The sequence below is a fragment of the Dendrobates tinctorius genome, unplaced genomic scaffold, assembly GCF_039654945.1.
Source record: "Dendrobates tinctorius isolate UK_male_01 unplaced genomic scaffold, ASM3965494v1 ptg000197l, whole genome shotgun sequence".
NCBI classification, from domain to species: domain Eukaryota; kingdom Metazoa; phylum Chordata; class Amphibia; order Anura; family Dendrobatidae; genus Dendrobates; species Dendrobates tinctorius.
Window position 1 is genome coordinate 5,084,299 of NW_027361864.1, and position 20,088 is coordinate 5,104,386.

Consider the following 20,088-nt stretch of genomic DNA (forward strand, 5'->3'; position numbering starts at 1 on the left):
TTGTTCTTTTAGAGTTTTATTAGTACCTCTGTAGGGAGAAAGAAAATATTTAGCAAATTACTTATATATTCATCAAGACTTAAGATTTACAAGTTCTTTCTTTTATCTTTAAACAATGTACAACATGATACACTTTGTACTATCAAAAAGATGATTTGAATACTAGATATAATTCTGGGAAGGAACAGAAGCGGGGAGAACAAAGTGCTTAAAGAAACTTGGTTCACGTGGACAGGTGGTGCTAGCTTTACATCTGGGTCTAGTGGCTACTGAGCTGCAGGGGCCATCAATTCTCAAGCTTGTTAATTAAAACTTACCATGTGCCAACAGTCACCAGCTAGAGGCCAAATTACAACTCCAACAAGGCCCAGAAACCATAAGCAGTCAAGGTATGAGGAGAGCTGTAGTAGTTTTGCAAATGTTGGAGCCGGCAGCAATTGTTCTTTTAACCTTTAGACCGTCCCCTGAGGTTCGTCCTTTCCTCCCCTTCTTTCGCGAATGATCATTTGGGATCCCCATTTTGCAGTAGGATAGCTCAAATAATCCAAACACCTTATGAGCATTATCTCTGTCTTTTCCACACCAATAGCCAACATTGTTATCTCAACCAAAATTGACCATGTTTGAGAAAAAAAGTAACATTAATGGACTACAACCTGCTTTCCTTGCGCAGTTCAACAGCTGCTAGAACCAGACAACGTATCAACCTGTTTTACGTTAACACCTTATAAATTTTGGGTCCTTTGAGAGGAGGTGGGTGTATAATGTCCTTTGATGCACAAATAAAGCTCTGAAAATGCAATAACTTATAGCATATAAACAATCCCGATAATCAGTCACAGCTTTACCAGTGCTAAACTGTAACCACCACCAAGCAGCCGCTCGAGTCAGGGACGAGCCAGTGGTGGAGACAGAACAGGTTAGTCTGCATCTTACTTTTATGCTCCCACGAGTATTTCATGACCAGTGTAGCACTAACTATTAAAAAAAAAAATAATAATAATAATTGCACTAATATTTGCCATATCAGGGTACATCTGTCCGTATTCCAGTATAAGCGACCGCAGCTTCACACATCAATCCTTCTCAGTTCCCATTTACACTGCAAAGAAATAGAAATGACAAAATGTAACTCCCCTCCCCACTGCCGTGCATATAAAGGTTCAGGAACCTCCTCATTCCTTGGATGGGGGTGAAGGTTTGGGTGTAAAAGGGCACTTCTTACAATATTTCTGTTGCTGGCGGTTTTGTGTTTTTTTTTGTGTGTGAAAAGGGAAAAACCAAGCAGAACACATTATAACATGGTAGGTCGCAGCAGGTCTCTCTGCGCGCTCCTTGCACTCCTTTGAACGGAAAGCTTGTCGTAGGATTCTCCTATCCCAACATTTATTAAGAGCTTATAGTGATAGCGGAGGGGACAGGGATTCAGCTTGGGCCGGCGCGTGCCATTAGCTCTTCCAATGCCTTGTCCTGATCGTTGTTATGTAGTAACAAAACTTCCTTTATCTCTTTCTGTTCAAAACCCATCTCTTTAAATTTACTCATCAACTGAAGAAAAACCATCGTCTGGGGGGGAAAAAAAAAAAAAGAAAACTAATGTTTACATAAAAGAAACAACATCTTATTGTTACATTACATATTATAGTAGGGGCAGTATTATAGTAGTTATAGTCTTGTACATAGGGGCAGTATTATAGTAGTTATATTCTTGTACATAGCGGCAGTATTATAGTAGTTATATTCTTGCAGTATTATAGTAGTTATATTCTTGTACATAGGGGGCAGTATTATAGTAGTTATATTCTTGTACATACATAGGGGCAGTATTATAGTAGTTATAATCTTGTACATGGGGGCAGTATTATAGTAGTTATATTCTTGTACATGGGGGCAGTATTATAGTAGTTATATTCTTGTACATAGGGGCAGTATTATAGTAGTTATATTCTTGTACATAGGAGCAGTATTATAGTAGTTATATTCTTGTACATAGGGGCAGTATTATAGTAGTTATATTCTTGCAGTATTATAGTAGTTATATTCTTGTACATAGGAGCAGTATTATAGTAGTTATATTCTTGTACATAGGGGCAGTATTATAGTAGTTATATTCTTGTACATAGGGGCAGTATTATAGTAGTTATATTCTTGCAGTATTATAGTAGTTATATTCTTGTACATAGGGGCAGTATTATAGTAGTTATATTCTTGCAGTATTATAGTAGTTATATTCTTGTACATAGGGGCAGTATTATAGTAGTTATATTCTTGCAGTATTATAGTAGTTATATTCTTGTACATAGGAGCAGTATTATAGTAGTTATATTCTTGTACATAGGGGCAGTATTATAGTAGTTATATTCTTGTACATAGGGGCAGTATTATAGTAGTTATATTCTTGTACATAGGGGCAGTATTATAGTAGTTATATTCTTGCAGTATTATAGTAGTTATATTCTTGTACATAGGAGCAGTATTATAGTAGTTATATTCTTGTACATAGGAGCAGTATTATAGTAGTTATATTCTTGTACATAGGGGCAGTATTATAGTAGTTATATTCTTGTACATAGGGGCAGTATTATAGTAGTTATATTCTTGCAGTATTATAGTAGTTATATTCTTGTACATAGGAGCAGTATTATAGTAGTTATATTCTTGTACATAGGGGCAGTATTATAGTAGTTATATTCTTATACATAGGGGCAGTATTATAGTAGTTATATTCTTGCAGTATTATAGTAGTTATATTCTTGTACATAGGAGCAGTATTATAGTAGTTATATTCTTGTACATAGGAGCAGTATTATAGTAGTTATATTCTTGTACATAGGGGCAGTATTATAGTAGTTATATTCTTGTACATAGGGGCAGTATTATAGTAGTTATATTCTTGCAGTATTATAGTAGTTATATTCTTGTACATAGGAGCAGTATTATAGTAGTTATATTCTTGTACATAGGGGCAGTATTATAGTAGTTATATTCTTGTACATAGGGGCAGTATTATAGTAGTTATATTCTTGCAGTATTATAGTAGTTATATTCTTGTACATAGGAGCAGTATTATAGTAGTTATATTCTTGTACATAGGGGCAGTATTATAGTAGTTATATTCTTGTACATAGGGGCAGTATTATAGTAGTTATATTCTTGCAGTATTATAGTAGTTATATTCTTGTACATAGGAGCAGTATTATAGTAGTTATATTCTTGTACATAGGAGCAGTATTATAGTAGTTATATTCTTGTACATAGGGGCAGTATTATAGTAGTTATATTCTTGTACATAGGGGCAGTATTATAGTAGTTATATTCTTGCAGTATTATAGTAGTTATATTCTTGTACATAGGAGCAGTATTATAGTAGTTATATTCTTGTACATAGGGGCAGTATTATAGTAGTTATATTCTTGTACATAGGGGCAGTATTATAGTAGTTATATTCTTGTACATGGGGGCAGTATTATAGTAGTTATATTCTTGTACATGGGGCAGTATTATAGTAGTTATATTCTTGTACATGGGGGCAGTATTATAGTAGTTATATTCTTGTACATGGGGGCAGTATTATAGTAGTTATATTCTTGTACATAGGGGGCAGTATTATAGTAGTTATATTCTTGCATTATTATAGTAGTTATATTCTTGTATATAGGGGCAGTATTATAGTAGTTATATTCTTGTACATGGGGGCAGTATTATAGTAGTTATATTCTTGTACATAGGGGGCAGTATTATAGTAGTTATATTCTTGTACATAGGGGGCAGTATTATAGTAGTTATATTCTTGTACATAGGGGGCAGTATTATAGTAGTTATATTCTTGCAGTATTATAGTAGTTATATTCTTGTATATAGGGGCAGTATTATAGTAGTTATATTCTTGTACATGGGGCAGTATTATAGTAGTTATATTCTTGTACATGGGGGCAGTATTATAGTAGTTATATTCTTGTACATGGGGGCAGTATTATAGTAGTTATATTCTTGTACATGGGGGCAGTATTATAGTAGTTATATTCTTGTACATGGGGGCAGTATTATAGTAGTTATATTCTTGTACATAGGGGGCAGTATTATAGTAGTTATATTCTTGCATTATTATAGTAGTTATATTCTTGTATATAGGGGCAGTATTATAGTAGTTATATTCTTGTACATGGGGGCAGTATTATAGTAGTTATATTCTTGTACATAGGGGGCAGTATTATAGTAGTTATATTCTTGTACATAGGGGGCAGTATTATAGTAGTTATATTCTTGCAGTATTATAGTAGTTATATTCTTGTATATAGGGGCAGTATTATAGTAGTTATATTCTTGTACATAGGGGGCAGTATTATAGTAGTTATATTCTTGTACATAGGGGGCAGTATTATAGTAGTTATATTATTGTACATAGGGGGCAGTATTATAGTAGTTATATTCTTGTACATAGGGGGCAGTATTATAGTAGTTATATTCTTGTACATAGGGGGCAGTATTATAGTAGTTATATTCTTGTACATAGGGGGCAGTATTATAGTAGTTATATTCTTGTACATAGGGGCAGTATTATAGTAGTTATATTCTTGTACATAGGGGGCAGTATTATAGTAGTTATATTCTTGTACATAGGGGGCAGTATTATAGTAGTTACATTCTTGTACATAGGAGCAGTATTATAGTAGTTATATTCTTGTACATAGGGGGCAGTATTATAGTAGTTATATTCTTGTACATAGGGGGCAGTATTATAGTAGTTACATTCTTGTACATAGGAGCAGTATTATAGTAGTTATATTCTTGTACATAGGGGCAGTATTATAGTAGTTATATTCTTGTCTGCAGAGGGGAAAATATTACACTAGTAAAATAGGGGCCTGCAGGTTGTAAAAAAAAAAAAAAAAAAAAAAAAAGGAGAACACAGATATGGCAGGAAACATCTTTGAAGATTCAAATGTGATCCAGACAGAATGCAAGACAAAGTGAATGTGATCAGGATATACCTGAGTGAGCGCACCTATATCCGGTGCTTTGTAGATTATGCTTACATTACAGGGTGGTGTGATTCAGGAGAGTTTATTTCAACAGCAGTAACGTCAGGCAGGAAAGATAGCAGGACTGTAGAGCCAAACACTGGACACATACCTTCTCCTCTGAACACTGATGCATCTCTAGAGCCTCATCCACCAGCAATGGATCGAAACCCTTTTCACACAGTTGGGAGTGGATGAACAAGTACTCCAGCACCTGCCATAAAATGCATAAATTGTCAACATCAATATAATCCACCAGAATGTGATCTGGTAAGCAATAAAACCTGTATAATTCACAACTTCACTTCTCATAAGCTCAGGTGAAGTAATAGCTGAATCTACCATAAAGCGTAACTTGCTCAAAATTTTAGGGAAATTCCACCAACCACAAAAGTCTACCCAGAAGGGCTCAAATACACAGTCCTAGAACACTTCTTAGTTAGTCCGAGAAGCACCAGGGGAAAATGACAATTGCTTTTTCAATGGATTCCGCTACTTCACTCAGGACTTAAAAAGTGAACCTGTCAGAAGGATTTTGCTACGTAAATTACAGGTATTGGCAGGTTGGCAGTGTTAAACGGATTAAAATGACACCTGGGGTGAAGAAATCCATCTAGTGGTTCTTGTGTAATCAGTGTTACCAGTTTTCAGTTAGTGATATTCCCGTGCTCCATGGTGGGACTGTAGGCAGAGTCTTATCTTCCTGCTGAAAGCCAGAGAAACCAAGGAAAGACCTGCCCACCAGCCGCCCAAAGCACAAACTGTCTGTCTCGCTCTCTGGCTCTATGATGAAGAACATGTTTGTGCTTCGGAGCGGCCTGTGGGCAGGTCTTTCCTTGGCGTCTCTGGCTTAGTGCAGGAAGATAAGACTCGGGCTACAGTCCTGACCAAGAGCATGGACATCTCATTAACTGAAAACTTCTAACACTGATTACAAAAGAACCACAAGACGGATTTCTTCACCCCAGATATTTTAATCAGGTTAACACTGCCAGCCTGACAGTGTCTGTAGTTAACTTAGCAAAATCCTGATCACAAGTTCGCTTTAAAAGGGAGCCTTGCAAGGTCTCTAACTGTCCTTGAATGCTACTACAGTGGTACGGGTGGTAGAATTCTATATTTTTAACTTTACTTTTAACTTGCTAACGTTGCAATCTTTCAAGAATTCAGTTTTATCCGCTATGTCCTATGTGCTGAGAAAGGACTAATCCAGTGAGGTATCTCCTCCCCCTGGAACAGTCCTGCCATAGATCCTCCATCCAGACCTCCCTGGGTGTTACCAACAGCCTTCATAGTGGGCCTATCAGAACGAGTATTGTATGCCGGCTCATATTGGCAGGACGTTCTCTTTCTAAAGATTTATGGGGACCGATTTCTTCCAGCCCGAAAACGTGTCCTGTGTGCCCGGACATTAGGGAAGGTAAAATCAGATCCTTGGTTGCAGAGCTCAAGGTATAAACTGTATATATAGAGTAATTGTGATTCTATTGTATACAGCTTTAGGGCTCGCTCATACCAGCGTACACATCGCATAGCACTCGAATCAATGTTATCTAAGGAGGCAAGGCTGATGCACAATTCTTTTCATTGACCCCATTCAAGTCTATGGGTGTGGAAAACATTGGAATACACACAGATGACAACTGACTGCAGCCTGATTTAATGGAGAAGATGGAGAAATTTTGTTCTCAGTGTGATCTATACTCTGGGATAAGAGGAGGAGACTATGCTGACACCGGGATCACATTCTGATCGGGGGGAGGGTCACTAACATAATCCAACCGATTCTCTCGGAAGAGAGAACATACGGCCGTCTGACCGTAGTGAGATCATATCTGGAGTACTGGGGCAGATTTACTAAACTGTGTTCAAAATTATTATGCAAAAAGAGTTTAGGAGTGATAAGGTTAGAATTTTTTTGTTTGTCATTTAAACTCATTGATGGTGATGTGTGTCAGGGCTCTTTATATCACTGAAAGCAATTGCAGATACCTGTGCAAATTAGTTTGGCAGGTGTGTCCAAATAAAAGGCAAGACTACTTAAGAAGGCTGTTCCACATTATTAAGCAGCCTACATTTTTTGCCAAAATGGGAAAGACAAAGGATGTGTCGGCTGCTGAGAAGCAACAAATTGTGGAGTATTTAGGTCAAGGCATGACTACAATCAACATTGCCAAGACACGTCATCATGATCATCGCACAATCAAGAAGTATGTAGCCGATTCCCAGCACACACGTGTGCGTGCTGATAAGGAAAAATTGAGGACTCTTTCCAACAGGCAATTGCGTCAGGTTAAAAGAGCAGCTGCAAAAATGCCTTGTCATAGCAGCAGACAAGTTTTTGAAGCTGCTGGTGCCTCCAACGTCCCCCTAACAACAAGATGCAGGGTCCTTCAGAGGTTTGCAGCTGTGCGTAAGCCATCCTGTCGACCACCTCTATCCACTGCACACAAGCAGAAACTGCTCCAGTGGGCCAAACGATACAAGAAGACTGACTTCCAAACTGTTTTGTTCACCGATGAGTGCCGTGCAAAGCTCGATGGTCCAGATGGATGGAGTGGAGGATGGCTGGTTGATGGACACCCCATGAAAACACGGCTAAGGCGCCAACAAGGAGGAGGTGGAGTAATGTTTTGGGCTGGAATCATGGGGAGAGAGATTGTCGGCCCCGTTAGGATCCCTGAAGGGGTAAAGATGAACTCCATAATCTATGTGGAGTTTCTAAAACAGCACTTCCTGCCATGGTTCAAGAGGAAGAACCGTGCTTTCCGCAGTAAGATCATTTTCATGCATGATAATGCACCGTCTCATGCTGCAAATAACACATCTGCATCTCTGGCTGCTATGGGCATAAAAGAGGACAAACTTATGGTGTGGCCACCATCTTCCCCTGACCTCAACCCCATTGAGAACCTCTGGAGCATCATCAAAAGGAGTGTCTATGATGGCGGGAGGCAGTTCACATCTAAGCAACAGCTCTTGGAGGGCATTCTGTCCACAGGCAAAACAATTGAAAAACAAACCATCCAAAAACTGACAAATTCAATGGACGAGAGAGTTCAGAAGCTTCTTTCCAACAAGGGGTCCTATGTGCAAATGTAACATCACCTAGAATAAAGTTTTGACTTGAAAACTGTTTGATTTCATCTTGTAATAAGCTGATAATGCTTATAATTTCACAATTGACCATTTTTTTGTTCAAAATAAAAATAAAAAAGGTTGAAAACTCTGCTGTACATAATTTGGAACATGAATTTTGAGTGTTTCTTATTTTTAAAAATATACTGTTTTCATAGGCAGTTTGTTCAAAAACATTGCAATTATACTAGAATATTAGATGACTGGAAAACAATGACTGCAATTCATATAGGTAATTTAGAGAAAATATGAGGAAATATTTTTTGCATAATAATTTGGAACAGTGTACAGTGAGTGGGGCCTTGACAATGGCAGAAAATGTACCAAATTTTGGTGCCGTCGTTTAGACCGGTGTTTATAACGCTGTAAAAGCTCAGACAGAAATGGTTAATCCTCTGACTGTAAGACTGCGTTCACACGTTGCGGTTTTTCGCCGCAAAAAAAACCACAGCATCCCATACATTCCTATGGGTTTCCGCAATGCTGTGCTAATGCTGTGGATTTTCCCGCGGCGGAATCGCAGAAAAAAGTAAGCAGAACATCTGCGGATGGTACCCACGGTCCGGAGGAGAGGAGATTCTCATCCAGGCTCTGGGTACCATATCCCTGTAAAAAAATAGAATTAAAATAAAAAAATTGTCATATTCTCACCTTCCGATGTCCCTCGCAGCTTCAGCGATGCCGACAGGCAGGTCCTGTTCCCAGTGATGCATTGTGATAATGACCTTTGATGACGTCAAAGTCTTGCGAGACATTGACGTCATCAAAGGTCATTGTCGCAATGCATCACTAGGAACGGGACCTGCCGGGAGCCTCGTGATCGGGAAGGCTGCGCGGGACGTCGGAAGGTGAGAATAACACCATTTTTTATTTTTTTTTTTTATTATTTTTAACATTAGATCTTTTTACTACTGATGCCGCATAGGCAGCCTCAATAGTAAAAAGTTGGTCACACTCGTCAAACACTATGTTTGACGAGCGTGACCAACCTGTCACAGTTTTCCAAGCGATGCTACAGATCGCTTGGAAAACGCTAGCAATTCTGCAAGCTAATTACGCTTGCAAATCGCTAGTTTTTCCGCGGGAAAATCGCGGGAATTTAAAATGCAGTTTTCCCGCTGAATGGAATTGCTGCGGTAACTTCTGCGGGAATTCCGTAACTTGTGCACATAGCCTAAGAGGAGACCTGTGTTATAGCAACGTGAATAGACATCTCCCATTTCACAAGAACAAGCGTCTGCTACCACAATGGATGTCAGAGAAAATTCACAGTTTAACCCCTTAAGCCCCAAGGGTGGTTTGCATATTAATGCCCGGGCCAATTTTTACAATTCTGACCACTGTCCTTTTATGAGGTAATAACTCTGAAACGCTTCCATGGATCCCGGTGATTCTGACATTGTTTTCTCGTGACATATTGTACTTCATGTTAGTGGTAAAATTTCACTCAAATAACTTGCGTTTATTTGTGAAAAAAAAAAACGGAAATTTGGCGAAAATTTTGAAAATGTCGCAATTTTCCAACTTTGAATTTTTATGCCCTTAAATCAGAGAGATACGGCACACAAATACTTAATAAATAACATTTCCCACATGTTTACATCAGCACAATTTAGGAACCAAAATTTTTTTTTGTTAGGAAGTTATAAGGGTTAAAAGTTGACCAGCGATTTCAAATTTTTGCAACACCATTTTATTTTTAGGGACCACATCACATTTGAAGTCACTTTGAGGGGTCTATATGCCAGAAAATACCCAAAAGTGACACCATTCTAAAAACTGCACCCCTCAAGGTGCTCAAAACCACATTCAAGAAGTTTATTAACCCTTCAGGTGCGTCACAGGAATTTTTTGAATGTTTAAAAAAAAAATAACTAACATTTAACTTCTTCACAAAAAAATTACTTCAGGTCCAATTTTTTTTATTTTACCAAGGTTAACAGGAGAAATTGGACTGCAAAAGTTATTGTGCAATTTGTCCTGGGTACGCTGATACCTGATATGTGGGGGGGAACCACTGTTTCGGAGCATGGCAGAGCCCAGAAGGGAAGGAACGCCGTTTGACTTTTTCAATGCAAAATTGGCTGGAATTCAGATCGGACGCCATGTCATGTTTGGAGAGCACCTGATGTACCTAAACAGTGGAAAACCCCCCACAATTGACCCCATTTTGGAAACTAGACCCCCCCAAGAAACTTATCTAGATATGTGGTGAGAACTTTGAACCCACAAGGGCTTTACAGAAGTTTATAACGTACAGCCATACAATTAAAAAATCATTTTTTCCACAAAAAAGATCGTTTCACCCCCAATTTTTATTTTCCCCAAGGGTAACAGGACCCTAAAAGTTATTGTGCAATTTGTCCTGAGTACGCTGATACCCCACATGTGAGGGTAAACCACTATTTGAGCGCATGGCAGAGCTCGGAAGGGAAGCAGAGCCATTTGACTTTTTTGGCTGGAATTGAGATCGGACACCACGCCGCATTTGGAAAGCCCCTGATGTGCCAAAACAGTGGAAACTAGACCCCCCAAGGAACTTATCTAGCTGTGTGGTGAGCACTTTGAACCCCCAAGGGCTTCACAGAAGTTTATAACGCCCGGGCGTGAAAATGAAAAAAATCATTTTTTCCCAAGGGTAACGGGAGAAATTGGACACCAAAAGTTGTTGTCCAATTTGTCCTGAGTACTCTGATACCCCATATGTGGGAGAAGACTACTGTATGGGCACACGTCAGGGCTCGGAAGGGAAGTAGTGACGTTTTGGAATGCAGACTTTGATGGAATGGTCTGTGGGTGTCATGTCACGTTTGGAGAGCCTCTGATGTACCTAAACTGTTGAAACTCCCCAAAAGTGACCTGATTTTGAAAACTAGACCCCCTAAGGAACTTATCTAGATGTGTGGTGAGCACTTTGATCCCCCCAGTGCTTCACAGAAGTTTATAACGCCCAGGCGTGAAAATAAAAAATTTTTTTTTCCACAAAAATGATATTTTTGCCCTCAATTTTTTATTTCCCTAAAGGTATCAGGAGAAATTGGACCCCAAAAGTTGTTTTGCAATTTGTCCTGAGTAGGCTGATAGAATCATAGAATCGTAGAGTTGGGAGGGACCTCCTGGGCCATCTGGTCCAACCCCCTGCTCAAAGCAGGATTCGCTAAATCATCCCAGTTAGATGTCTGTCCAGCCTCTGTTTGAAGACTTCCATTGAAGGAGAACTCACCACTTCTCGTGGCAGCCTGTTCCACTCATTGATCACTCTAACTGTCAAAAAGTTTTTTCTAATATCTAATCTGTGTCTCCTCCCATTCAGCTTCATCCCATTGCTTCTAGTCTTTCCTTGTGCAAATGAGAATAAAGTTGATCCTTCTACAATGTGACAGCCCTTTAGATATTTGTAGACAGCTATTAAGTCTCCTCTCAGTCTTCTCTTTTGCAAACTAAACATTCCCAAATCCTGCAACCTTTCCTCATAAGACAGGGTTTGCAGACCGGTCACCATTCTGGTCGCTCTTTTCTGAACTTGCTCCAGTTTGTTGATGTCTTTTTTAAAATGTGGTGCCCAAAATTGGACACAATATTCCAGATGAGGTCTGACCAAAGAGGAGTAGAGGGAAATAATTACTTCACGTGATCTAGACTGTATGCTTCTGTTAATACATCCTAGAATTGCATTTGCCTTTTTTGCTGCTGCATCACACTGTTGACTCATATTCAGTCTGTGATCTATTAGTATACCCAAGTCTTTTTCACATGTGCTGTCACTTAGCCCTATTCCTCCCATTCTATATATGCTTTTTTCATTTTTATTGCCCAGATGTAGTACTTTGCATTTCTCCCTGTTAAAAACCATTCTGTTAGTTGCTGCCCACTTCTCCAGTTTATTTAAATCTTTTTGAATCCTCTCTCTCTCTTCTCTAGTATTAGCTTTCCCTCCTAGCTTTGTCTCATCAGCAAATTTAATCAGTTTACCCTCAATTCCTTCATCTAAATCGTTGATAAAGATGTTGAACAATACAGGGCCCAGGACAGAGCCCTGTGGTACCCCACTTGAGACATTCTTCCAACTGGATGTGCAGCCATTTACGACCACTCTTTGGGTCCGATCACTAAGCCAGTTATGAATCCACCTAACAGTTGCCTTGTCCATTCCATACTTAGTCATTTTTTCAATAAGGATTGTATGAGAGACTGTGTCAAATGCTTTGCTGAAGTCAAGATATACTATATCTACAGCATTTCCTTGATCCACCCAATCAGTAATACCGTCATAGAAGGAAATTAAATTAGTCTGACATGACTTATTAGTTACAAACCCATGCGGACTCTGTTTAATCACTTCATTCTTATCCAGGTATTGACATACATGTTGTTTAATAATTTGTTCAAAGATCTTTCCTGGTATAGAAGTCAGACTCACCGGCCTATAGTTGCCTGGGTCCACCTTCTTCCCCTTTTTGAAGATAGGAACAACATTTGCTCTTCTCCAGTCTTCTGGCACTTCTCCTGTTCTCCAAGAATTTTCAAAGATTATGGAGAGGGGTTCAAAAATTTCTTCTGCTATCTCCTTCAGTACTCTGGGGTGTAATTCATCTGGACCTGGAGACTTGAATTCATTTAGGTTAGCTAAGTGTTTCCTCACTATCTTTCTGTTTATATATATCCTGGATTCTTCTATTCCCTTAATAGGACAGTGAAGAACAGTTGATGTTACATTTCCTTTCTGAGAGAAAACAGATGCAAAATAGGAATTTAAAAGTTCAGCCTTCTCAACATCCTGTATTACCATTTCATCATTTTCATCCTGTAAAAATCCTATAGCATCTTTGACTTTTCTTTTACTTTTGACATATCCCCAAAATCCTTTATTATTGCTTTTGACATCTCTTGCAAGCCTCAATTCATTTTCAGCTTTAGCTAATCTGATTTGTGCCCTGCAGGTTCTGCAGACAGCATTATATTCGTCTTTAGATATGCCTCCTTCTTGCCATTTTATAAACATTTTTTTCTTCCTTTTTAGCATGTGCTTAAATTCTGTGTTCATCCATCCTGGTTTCCTTAAATGCTTCCTATTTTTCCCTCTTTTCGGAATTGTTAACAACTGTGCTTTGAGAATTTCATTTTTCAAGATTTCCCATCCTTCCTGGACATTTTTGTCTTTAAGGATATCCAGCCATTGGATCCCTCCAATTCTCTTTCTGAATCCCTTAAAATCTGCCTTTCTGAAATCTAACCTTGACGTCTGAGTCTTCACAGGTCTTCCGCCTCTAGTTATCCAAAATTCTAAAATAGCATGGTCGCTACCTCCTAGGGTCCCAGCCACTTTTACCTCCTCAACCATTTCCTCCCTGTTTATAAGGATTAGATCCAAGGTAGCAGTTCCCCTTGTTTTCTCCTTTACCTTTTGGAAGATAAAGTTGTCAGCAAGAGAGGATAAGAATTTCCTTGACCTGTTAGTTTTGCCTGAGAGAGATTCCCAACAAATGTCTGGATAGTTGAAATCTCCCATGACAACTATGTCATATTTTTTGGAGAACTTGGCCATTTGATGCATAAAGAGTTCATCCATATCTTCAGCTTGCACAGGCGGCCTGTAGTAAATGCCTACAATGGTGTCCGTTCCATTGTTCTGTCCTTGTATTCTTACCCAGACAGTTTCCACAGAACTCCCAGTCTCTGAAGCTTCAATCTCTGTGCAGATATACGCATTTCTAACATACAATGCGACACCCCCTCCTCATTTATCAAGTCTGTTTCTTGCAAATAAGTTGTATCCTTCTAGTCTTGTGTTCCAATCATGTGTATTGTCCCACCAAGTTTCAGTGATTCCAATGACATCATATTTCTTTTCCTGTGTTAGTAGTTCCAATTCTCCTTGTTTGTTGCCCATGCTTTGTGCATTAGTATAGAAACATTTTAGTTTGTGATTGGTTTCTCTTTCTCCAATATTTTTATTAATTAGATTCTTTCGTCTTTGTTCTTCCTTTCCACTTCTAATAGCAGAGTTCTCAATAGCATTTGTCAGGTGTATGGCTTTTTCTGGTCTTTTGCTTCCCTTCCCATGTTGTTCTAGTTTAAAGCTCTCCTTACAAGTGTAGCAAGGCGACTTCCAAATACCTGCTTTCCATATGTGGGGGTAAAACACTGTTTTGGCGCATGGCAGAGCTTGGAAGGGAAGGAGCACAATTTGACTTTTTCAACGCAGAATTGGCTGGAATTGAGATCAGACGCCATGTTGCGTTTGGAGAGCCCCTGATATGCCCATGAAGAGGAGGATGAATGAACTCATGGAGATCAACATCCGACACTGCGGAGACACCATCACGTGTTTCTCAACGCAGTGATTCTAGAGCACTGCCCCCATCCCTTATGGGAAATATGCAAAACATGCAAAACAGAAGCCGCGGAGACACCATCACGTGTTTCTCAACGCAAGCAATGCCCAAACAGTGGAAACCCCCAATTATAACTCCAACCCTAATCCCAACACACCCCTAACCCTTATCTCAGCCCTAACTCTAGCCCTAATGTGAAAATGGAAATAAATACATTTTCTTTTAATTTTATTATTTTTCCATAACTAAGGGGGTGATAACGGGGGGTTTGATTTACTATTTATGGCGAGTTTTTATGTTTGGCTGCTGTCACACGCTAAGGCCTGTTTCACACTTCCGTTTTTTCAAATCCGTCAAAATCCGTTGGTTTCCGTAAAAAAACGGATCCGCCATTTTTTTGCAGGATCCGTTTTTTTTGTCCCATAGACTTCCATTAGTGGTTACCGCGGATCCGTCAAAAAAACGGATCCGTTTGCATCAGTTTCCGTCAAAAAAACGGAAACGGATCCGTTTGGCGGACACAAAAACGGAAGTGTGAAACAGGCCTAAAAGACGCTTTTTATTGTAAAAATAATTTTTGCATCACCACATATTGAGAGCTATAATTTTTCGATATTTTGACCCACTGAGTCACGTGAGGTCTTATTTTTTGCGGAACGAGTTGATGTTTTTATTGGTACCATTTTCGGGAACGTGACATTTTTTGATCGCTTTTTATTCTGATTTTTGGGACACAGAATGAACAAAAACCAGCAATTCAAAAACTTCTTTTGGGGTGTGCGTTTACACCGCTACGCGTGCGGTAAAATTGATAAGGCGGTTTTATTCTTGGGGTCAGTACGATTACAGCGATACCAAGATTTAGATTTTTTTTGTGTTTTGGCGCTTTTATGCAATAAAAACAATTTTATATAAAAAATTATTATTTTTGCATCGCTTTATTCTGCGAGCTATAACTTTTTTACTTTTTCGCTGATGCTGTATGGCGGCTCTTTTTTTCCGGGACAAGATGACGTTTTCAGTGGTACCATGGATATTTATATGCGTCTTTTTGATCGCGCGTTATTGCACTTTTTGTTTGGCGGTATGATATGTGGTGTAGTGACCACTATGTCTGCTAGGGGGCGCTGTGTGGGTGTCCCATGACGGGCCTACAGGCATATCCATTGTGGTAATGGGTATAGGATGCTGAAGGAGCGTGGCCTTGAGATTGAGACTTGTGTTGCTTCAATGTGTTGCTTCAATGTGTCAGGGAGAAGTCTCCAGGTAACTAGAGAGATGGGTGGGCCTGGTTACCTACAAAGCCACCCAGGGGTGTGTTTAAGAGTGTCATAATAAAGTATGTGTGTGGCTGGGTGTAATAGGCCCTTTAGTGAGGTCATAGCCATGTGATCACCTGTGGGTGTGGTTATGGACCATATAAGGTACCTGAGGTCTGGTCACATGAGAGAGCGCATGGATCTGATTGGGCCATGTGGAAGGTCCCGGCAGGCCTATGTGGAGGAAGGTGTGCTACCTTCCTGAAGACCACGTGCTGAGGCTGCTGACCCGGTGAGGCTTGTGGATATTGGCTGTATGTGAGGATGGATAAGCCTCCTGTGTTTGCTGAGGCTCCAGGACTGAGCCTGAAATCATGGACACTTATACTTGCTTTCGCCTGAGCTAAAGGCTATTCCTTATGTTTTGTGCTGGTTTATGGGTTATGGAGCAATAAACCCTATGAACTTTTAAAGGAACGTGCCTTCTGATTGATTCCCGTAGCTCCTGAGCGAGTTGAATCCCTACAGATAATAAAGCATTATTTTTTTATTTGTTTATTTTTATTTTTTAAGTGGTTTGCTAAAGGGGTTATCTAATGGGAAAGTTTTATAGGGCAGGTCGTTACGGACGCGGCGATACTAAATATGTGTACTTTAGTTTTTTTTATTTCCAAAAAATGAATTTTAGGGAATATTTTTTTTAATTTAGCGATTTTTTATAAATTATTTTTACACTTTTTTTTAACTTTATTATACTGTCCCAGGGGGGACATCACTGTCATGTGACAGATTGCTGATCTGTCACAAAAACAGATCGCTGTGACAGATCAGCGATCTGACACAGGCTTCCTCATGCCTGCGCTCTGCAGGCAGTGAGGAAGCCGGCTCCCTGCAGGCCCCCCGAAGGTCCCCGCCGCCATATTGGATCCAGGGACCTGCAGGGAAGGAGGCCCCCGGAGCAGTGCTGCACATCGCGCTTCTGCAGGGGTCTCAGGGAAGCATGGAGGGAGCCCCCTCCCTGCCGATGCTTCCCTAAACCCCTGGTACACTGCAATCGTGTTTGATCGCAGTGTGCCTGGGGTTAACGTGTCGGGGGCGGTCTGTGACCGCCCGACATATAGTGCCGGGTGTCAACTGTGATAATCAGCTGACACCCGGCCGCGATCAGCGGCGCTCACCCTGTGAGCGCCGCTGATCGCTATGACGTACTATCCCGTCCTTGGGAATTAAGTCCCAGGGCACATGGACGGGATAGTACGTCATATGGCAGAAAGGGGTTAAAGGGAATCTGTCCGTGGGTTTGTGCTATTTAATTAGAGGGCAGCATAAGGTAAGGGCTGAGACACTGATTTCAGCAATGTGCCTCTTATTAGGCTGTGTTCTGTTGTGTCAATACAATGAGTGTTTTATCAGCAGGAAATTACATAGAGCTCCCTAAAAAAAAATTTCCGGTTTCAAATTTGTATTATTTTTTTTTAATTGATTAGGGTATTTTTAGGGCGATGAATTAAAAAAAATCCCATTAAATTTGCTGAATTGGTTCTAATTTTTGAGATAATTAATGAAAATTACACATTTCCCCCAATGTGACTTGTGCGTAATGAATGAAATAGCTTTTGGTCTTTTGAGTCTATAACAGGGTCTTAGGTAATGAAATATCCCATATAATTTTCTGTATTTCAATTTGTAGCTTACAGTGCTATAAAGCAACTTTTTGAAGTCAGAAATCTACTGAAATTAGCTATTAAAATATCTCAGAAATTAGATCCAACGTGAAAAAAAACAAATTCATATTCTTAATCGGCAACAAACATAATATAAAACTGTTCAGACATGAAAATCCCTGATACCAGTGTTATCATTGCTGGACTAGGTGCCGCCCTTGTGATTCCTGGTCCAATTTCTCCCCCAGCACTAATTCGGCAGCTTTCTGCCAATAGACAATGTACAGAAACTGCTTATCAGGGGTGTGGGCAGGGACAGCTTTCTGAGCTCTGCTACATCTTAGAACTCTGTCACAACCATGGCACCCAGTAATCTAAGTGATACATTGCTGGAATCAGGGTCTCTTTCTCTACGTTATGCTGCTCTCAGATCACAGAGAAGACACCTGCTGACAGTTTCCCTTTGAGTCATTCTTCCTGCAATACATCCTTCTGTTGAGACCAAGCTCTCCAGCAGGTTGGCATATCCAGCATAACACAAGGTCTCCTCCCCAGGTCAGGCCGGCTCGCTCACCTGCTCCACATTCTGTCCTTGCTTCTGCATGGCTCTCATCACGTGTTCATAGGAATAGCCCATACTGACAATGGTCTCGGCACATTGCCGCTCGCTGCTGGACAGCGCCTGTAGAAGCTCCTCGTAGCCCGGGACACTGAGCCGCCTCACATTTGTTACACTATTGGGCACTTTGCACACCGAGACCTGATGAGCCGACGTCTGTGAATGAGAAATAGAAAATGCAAGAAAACATAATTACATTTCATTTTTCACAATTACTCAAAGCACCCGTCATATGTATATGAAGAATACAACTATCTGGCTGCTGTGCGACTTGTAGCCTGTATTTTTCATCAATACCACCATATCTAAGTTAGTGAGTGGAGACTAGCCGCTATAATGTCCCCCATACACAAGACATGAGGGAATCCTGCTATATGCCACACATGTTCCGAAGCAGCAGGAAGAAGACAATTACCTAGCCAAAACTGGATTCCCAGCTACACTGCTCAGAACAGCAGAGATCAACGCTTACTAGAAAGCTGCAGCACCATCTATGCGAGTCTCTCTCACTCTGCTGCTCCCCCTCCAACAATACGCCATAAACTTCAAGAGGCAGCTCCGATCCCTTGGTGAGCCAACAGTCCTTCTTGCCTTCAGCAAGATGCACTTTAGTGATTTTTCAAAGTGAATGATGAGTTCAGGAGATGGGGGAATGAAAAGTAGCTCATTAGTGGTAAAAGCAATTATATAAAGATTCTTATACCTGTTCAAAGTGACCATTTAAGGGGAATCTGTCAGCAGGCTTTTGCTATTTAATCGGAGAACAGTATAATATGGGGGCAGAGAGCCTGACTCCAGGGATGTGTCCCTTGATCAACATCTTACTGTTTTTTTTTTCCTTCAATAAAATCAGTGTTTTATCATCAGTAAATCACTGCAGGACTAGGCGTCACGTGCAGGCCAGCCAGGCTGATGTGTAACCCCGCCCCCACCACTGATTGGCAGCTTGTTGACAATGCATAGTGTACACACGAAGCGGCCAATCAGGGGTGTGGGCGGGGTTACACAAGGCTCAGCATTTGAGCACTGCTACATACACATAACCAAAAAAAAAAAAAAGGAGATATCAAAGCAGCTCCCAAACTGTAGAAATATAAGCTAAAAAAGGACCTTCCTTATATTTACAATAACATTATTAGATAAAAAGGAGGAGGGCGGCTCAGTCTTAATCATGGAGGTTACAGATAGGGTAAGGGTACCGCTACCCCTAAGACAGACCTAGATTGTACCCTGCCTCAACAGAGACTGGTACCCTAAATCACCAATGTGGCCCTCCCGCTCACCGTAAACGCACCCCGAGGGTGGGGAATTTTTTCTGCCAATGGCCACTTGTATATTTACACCATCCTTCGTGGGCCGTACAAACTCCGCCCACAAAGTACATCCCGACTCTGGCACTGGTTTCATGACTTAATCTTTCATTGCATGCCCTTCAGTGTTCAGTAGTGAATACTGCGTGTGTGTGCAAACAGAGCAAGAAGAAATAATGAGCTTGTGGCAATCAAAATGCATCTCCCTGCCCAAGAATGCAGTCCCTGAGAATCTGCTCGGGGGCCTGATAAAAGGTCATCAAGGGCCGTAAATGGCCCTGGGGCCTGAGGTTCCCCACCCCTGCTTTAAGACAAACACCAACGACACAAACAGCCCTCCCTGTTTAAAACCATGAGTCCACTCTTTATCTAGCCAAGTGCAAGATAAATTGTTAGGACTTTTGGCAGTTTGAATAAGCTGCGTCAAAATGGGAGGAGCCGGAAGAGGGGAGTAGCCACATCCACCTGTCAATCATCAAGAGTGCCAGCGTTCAGTACGGCAGAAATCCGCAGAGCATGGAGGAGTATGACACTCAGAAGAGCTGCCGAATTTATTAAGTGATGTGCACCTCTTAGCCAAACTGTCTTACCACAAGCGTGTACTACACGAGTCTTGATGAATCGGCCCCACTGTGTACACACATAGCTTACTGCATCTGGAACTGATCCCAAGTCATACCCTGTATTAATTCCACTCTAGAGCTGCACTCACTATTCTGCAGGTGCAGTTACTGTGTACATA

The 20,088-nt window shown here is 40.5% G+C and overlaps 1 protein-coding gene across 1 annotated transcript in view; it reads right to left on the reverse strand.

The window, feature by feature from the left end:
• The window catches only part of UBAP1 (ubiquitin associated protein 1), an 87,691-nt gene continuing 67,603 nt past the window's right edge, over positions 1 to 20,088 (reverse strand). Inside the window, exons 5-7 of the mRNA XM_073553172.1 lie at positions 17,992 to 18,192; positions 5,134 to 5,235; positions 1 to 1,566 (exon numbers count right to left, since the gene is read on the reverse strand). Coding sequence (XP_073409273.1) covers positions 1,426 to 1,566; positions 5,134 to 5,235; positions 17,992 to 18,192 — 444 coding nt within the window. The 3' untranslated portion in view covers positions 1 to 1,425. The remainder of the gene's footprint in view (positions 1,567 to 5,133; positions 5,236 to 17,991; positions 18,193 to 20,088) is intronic.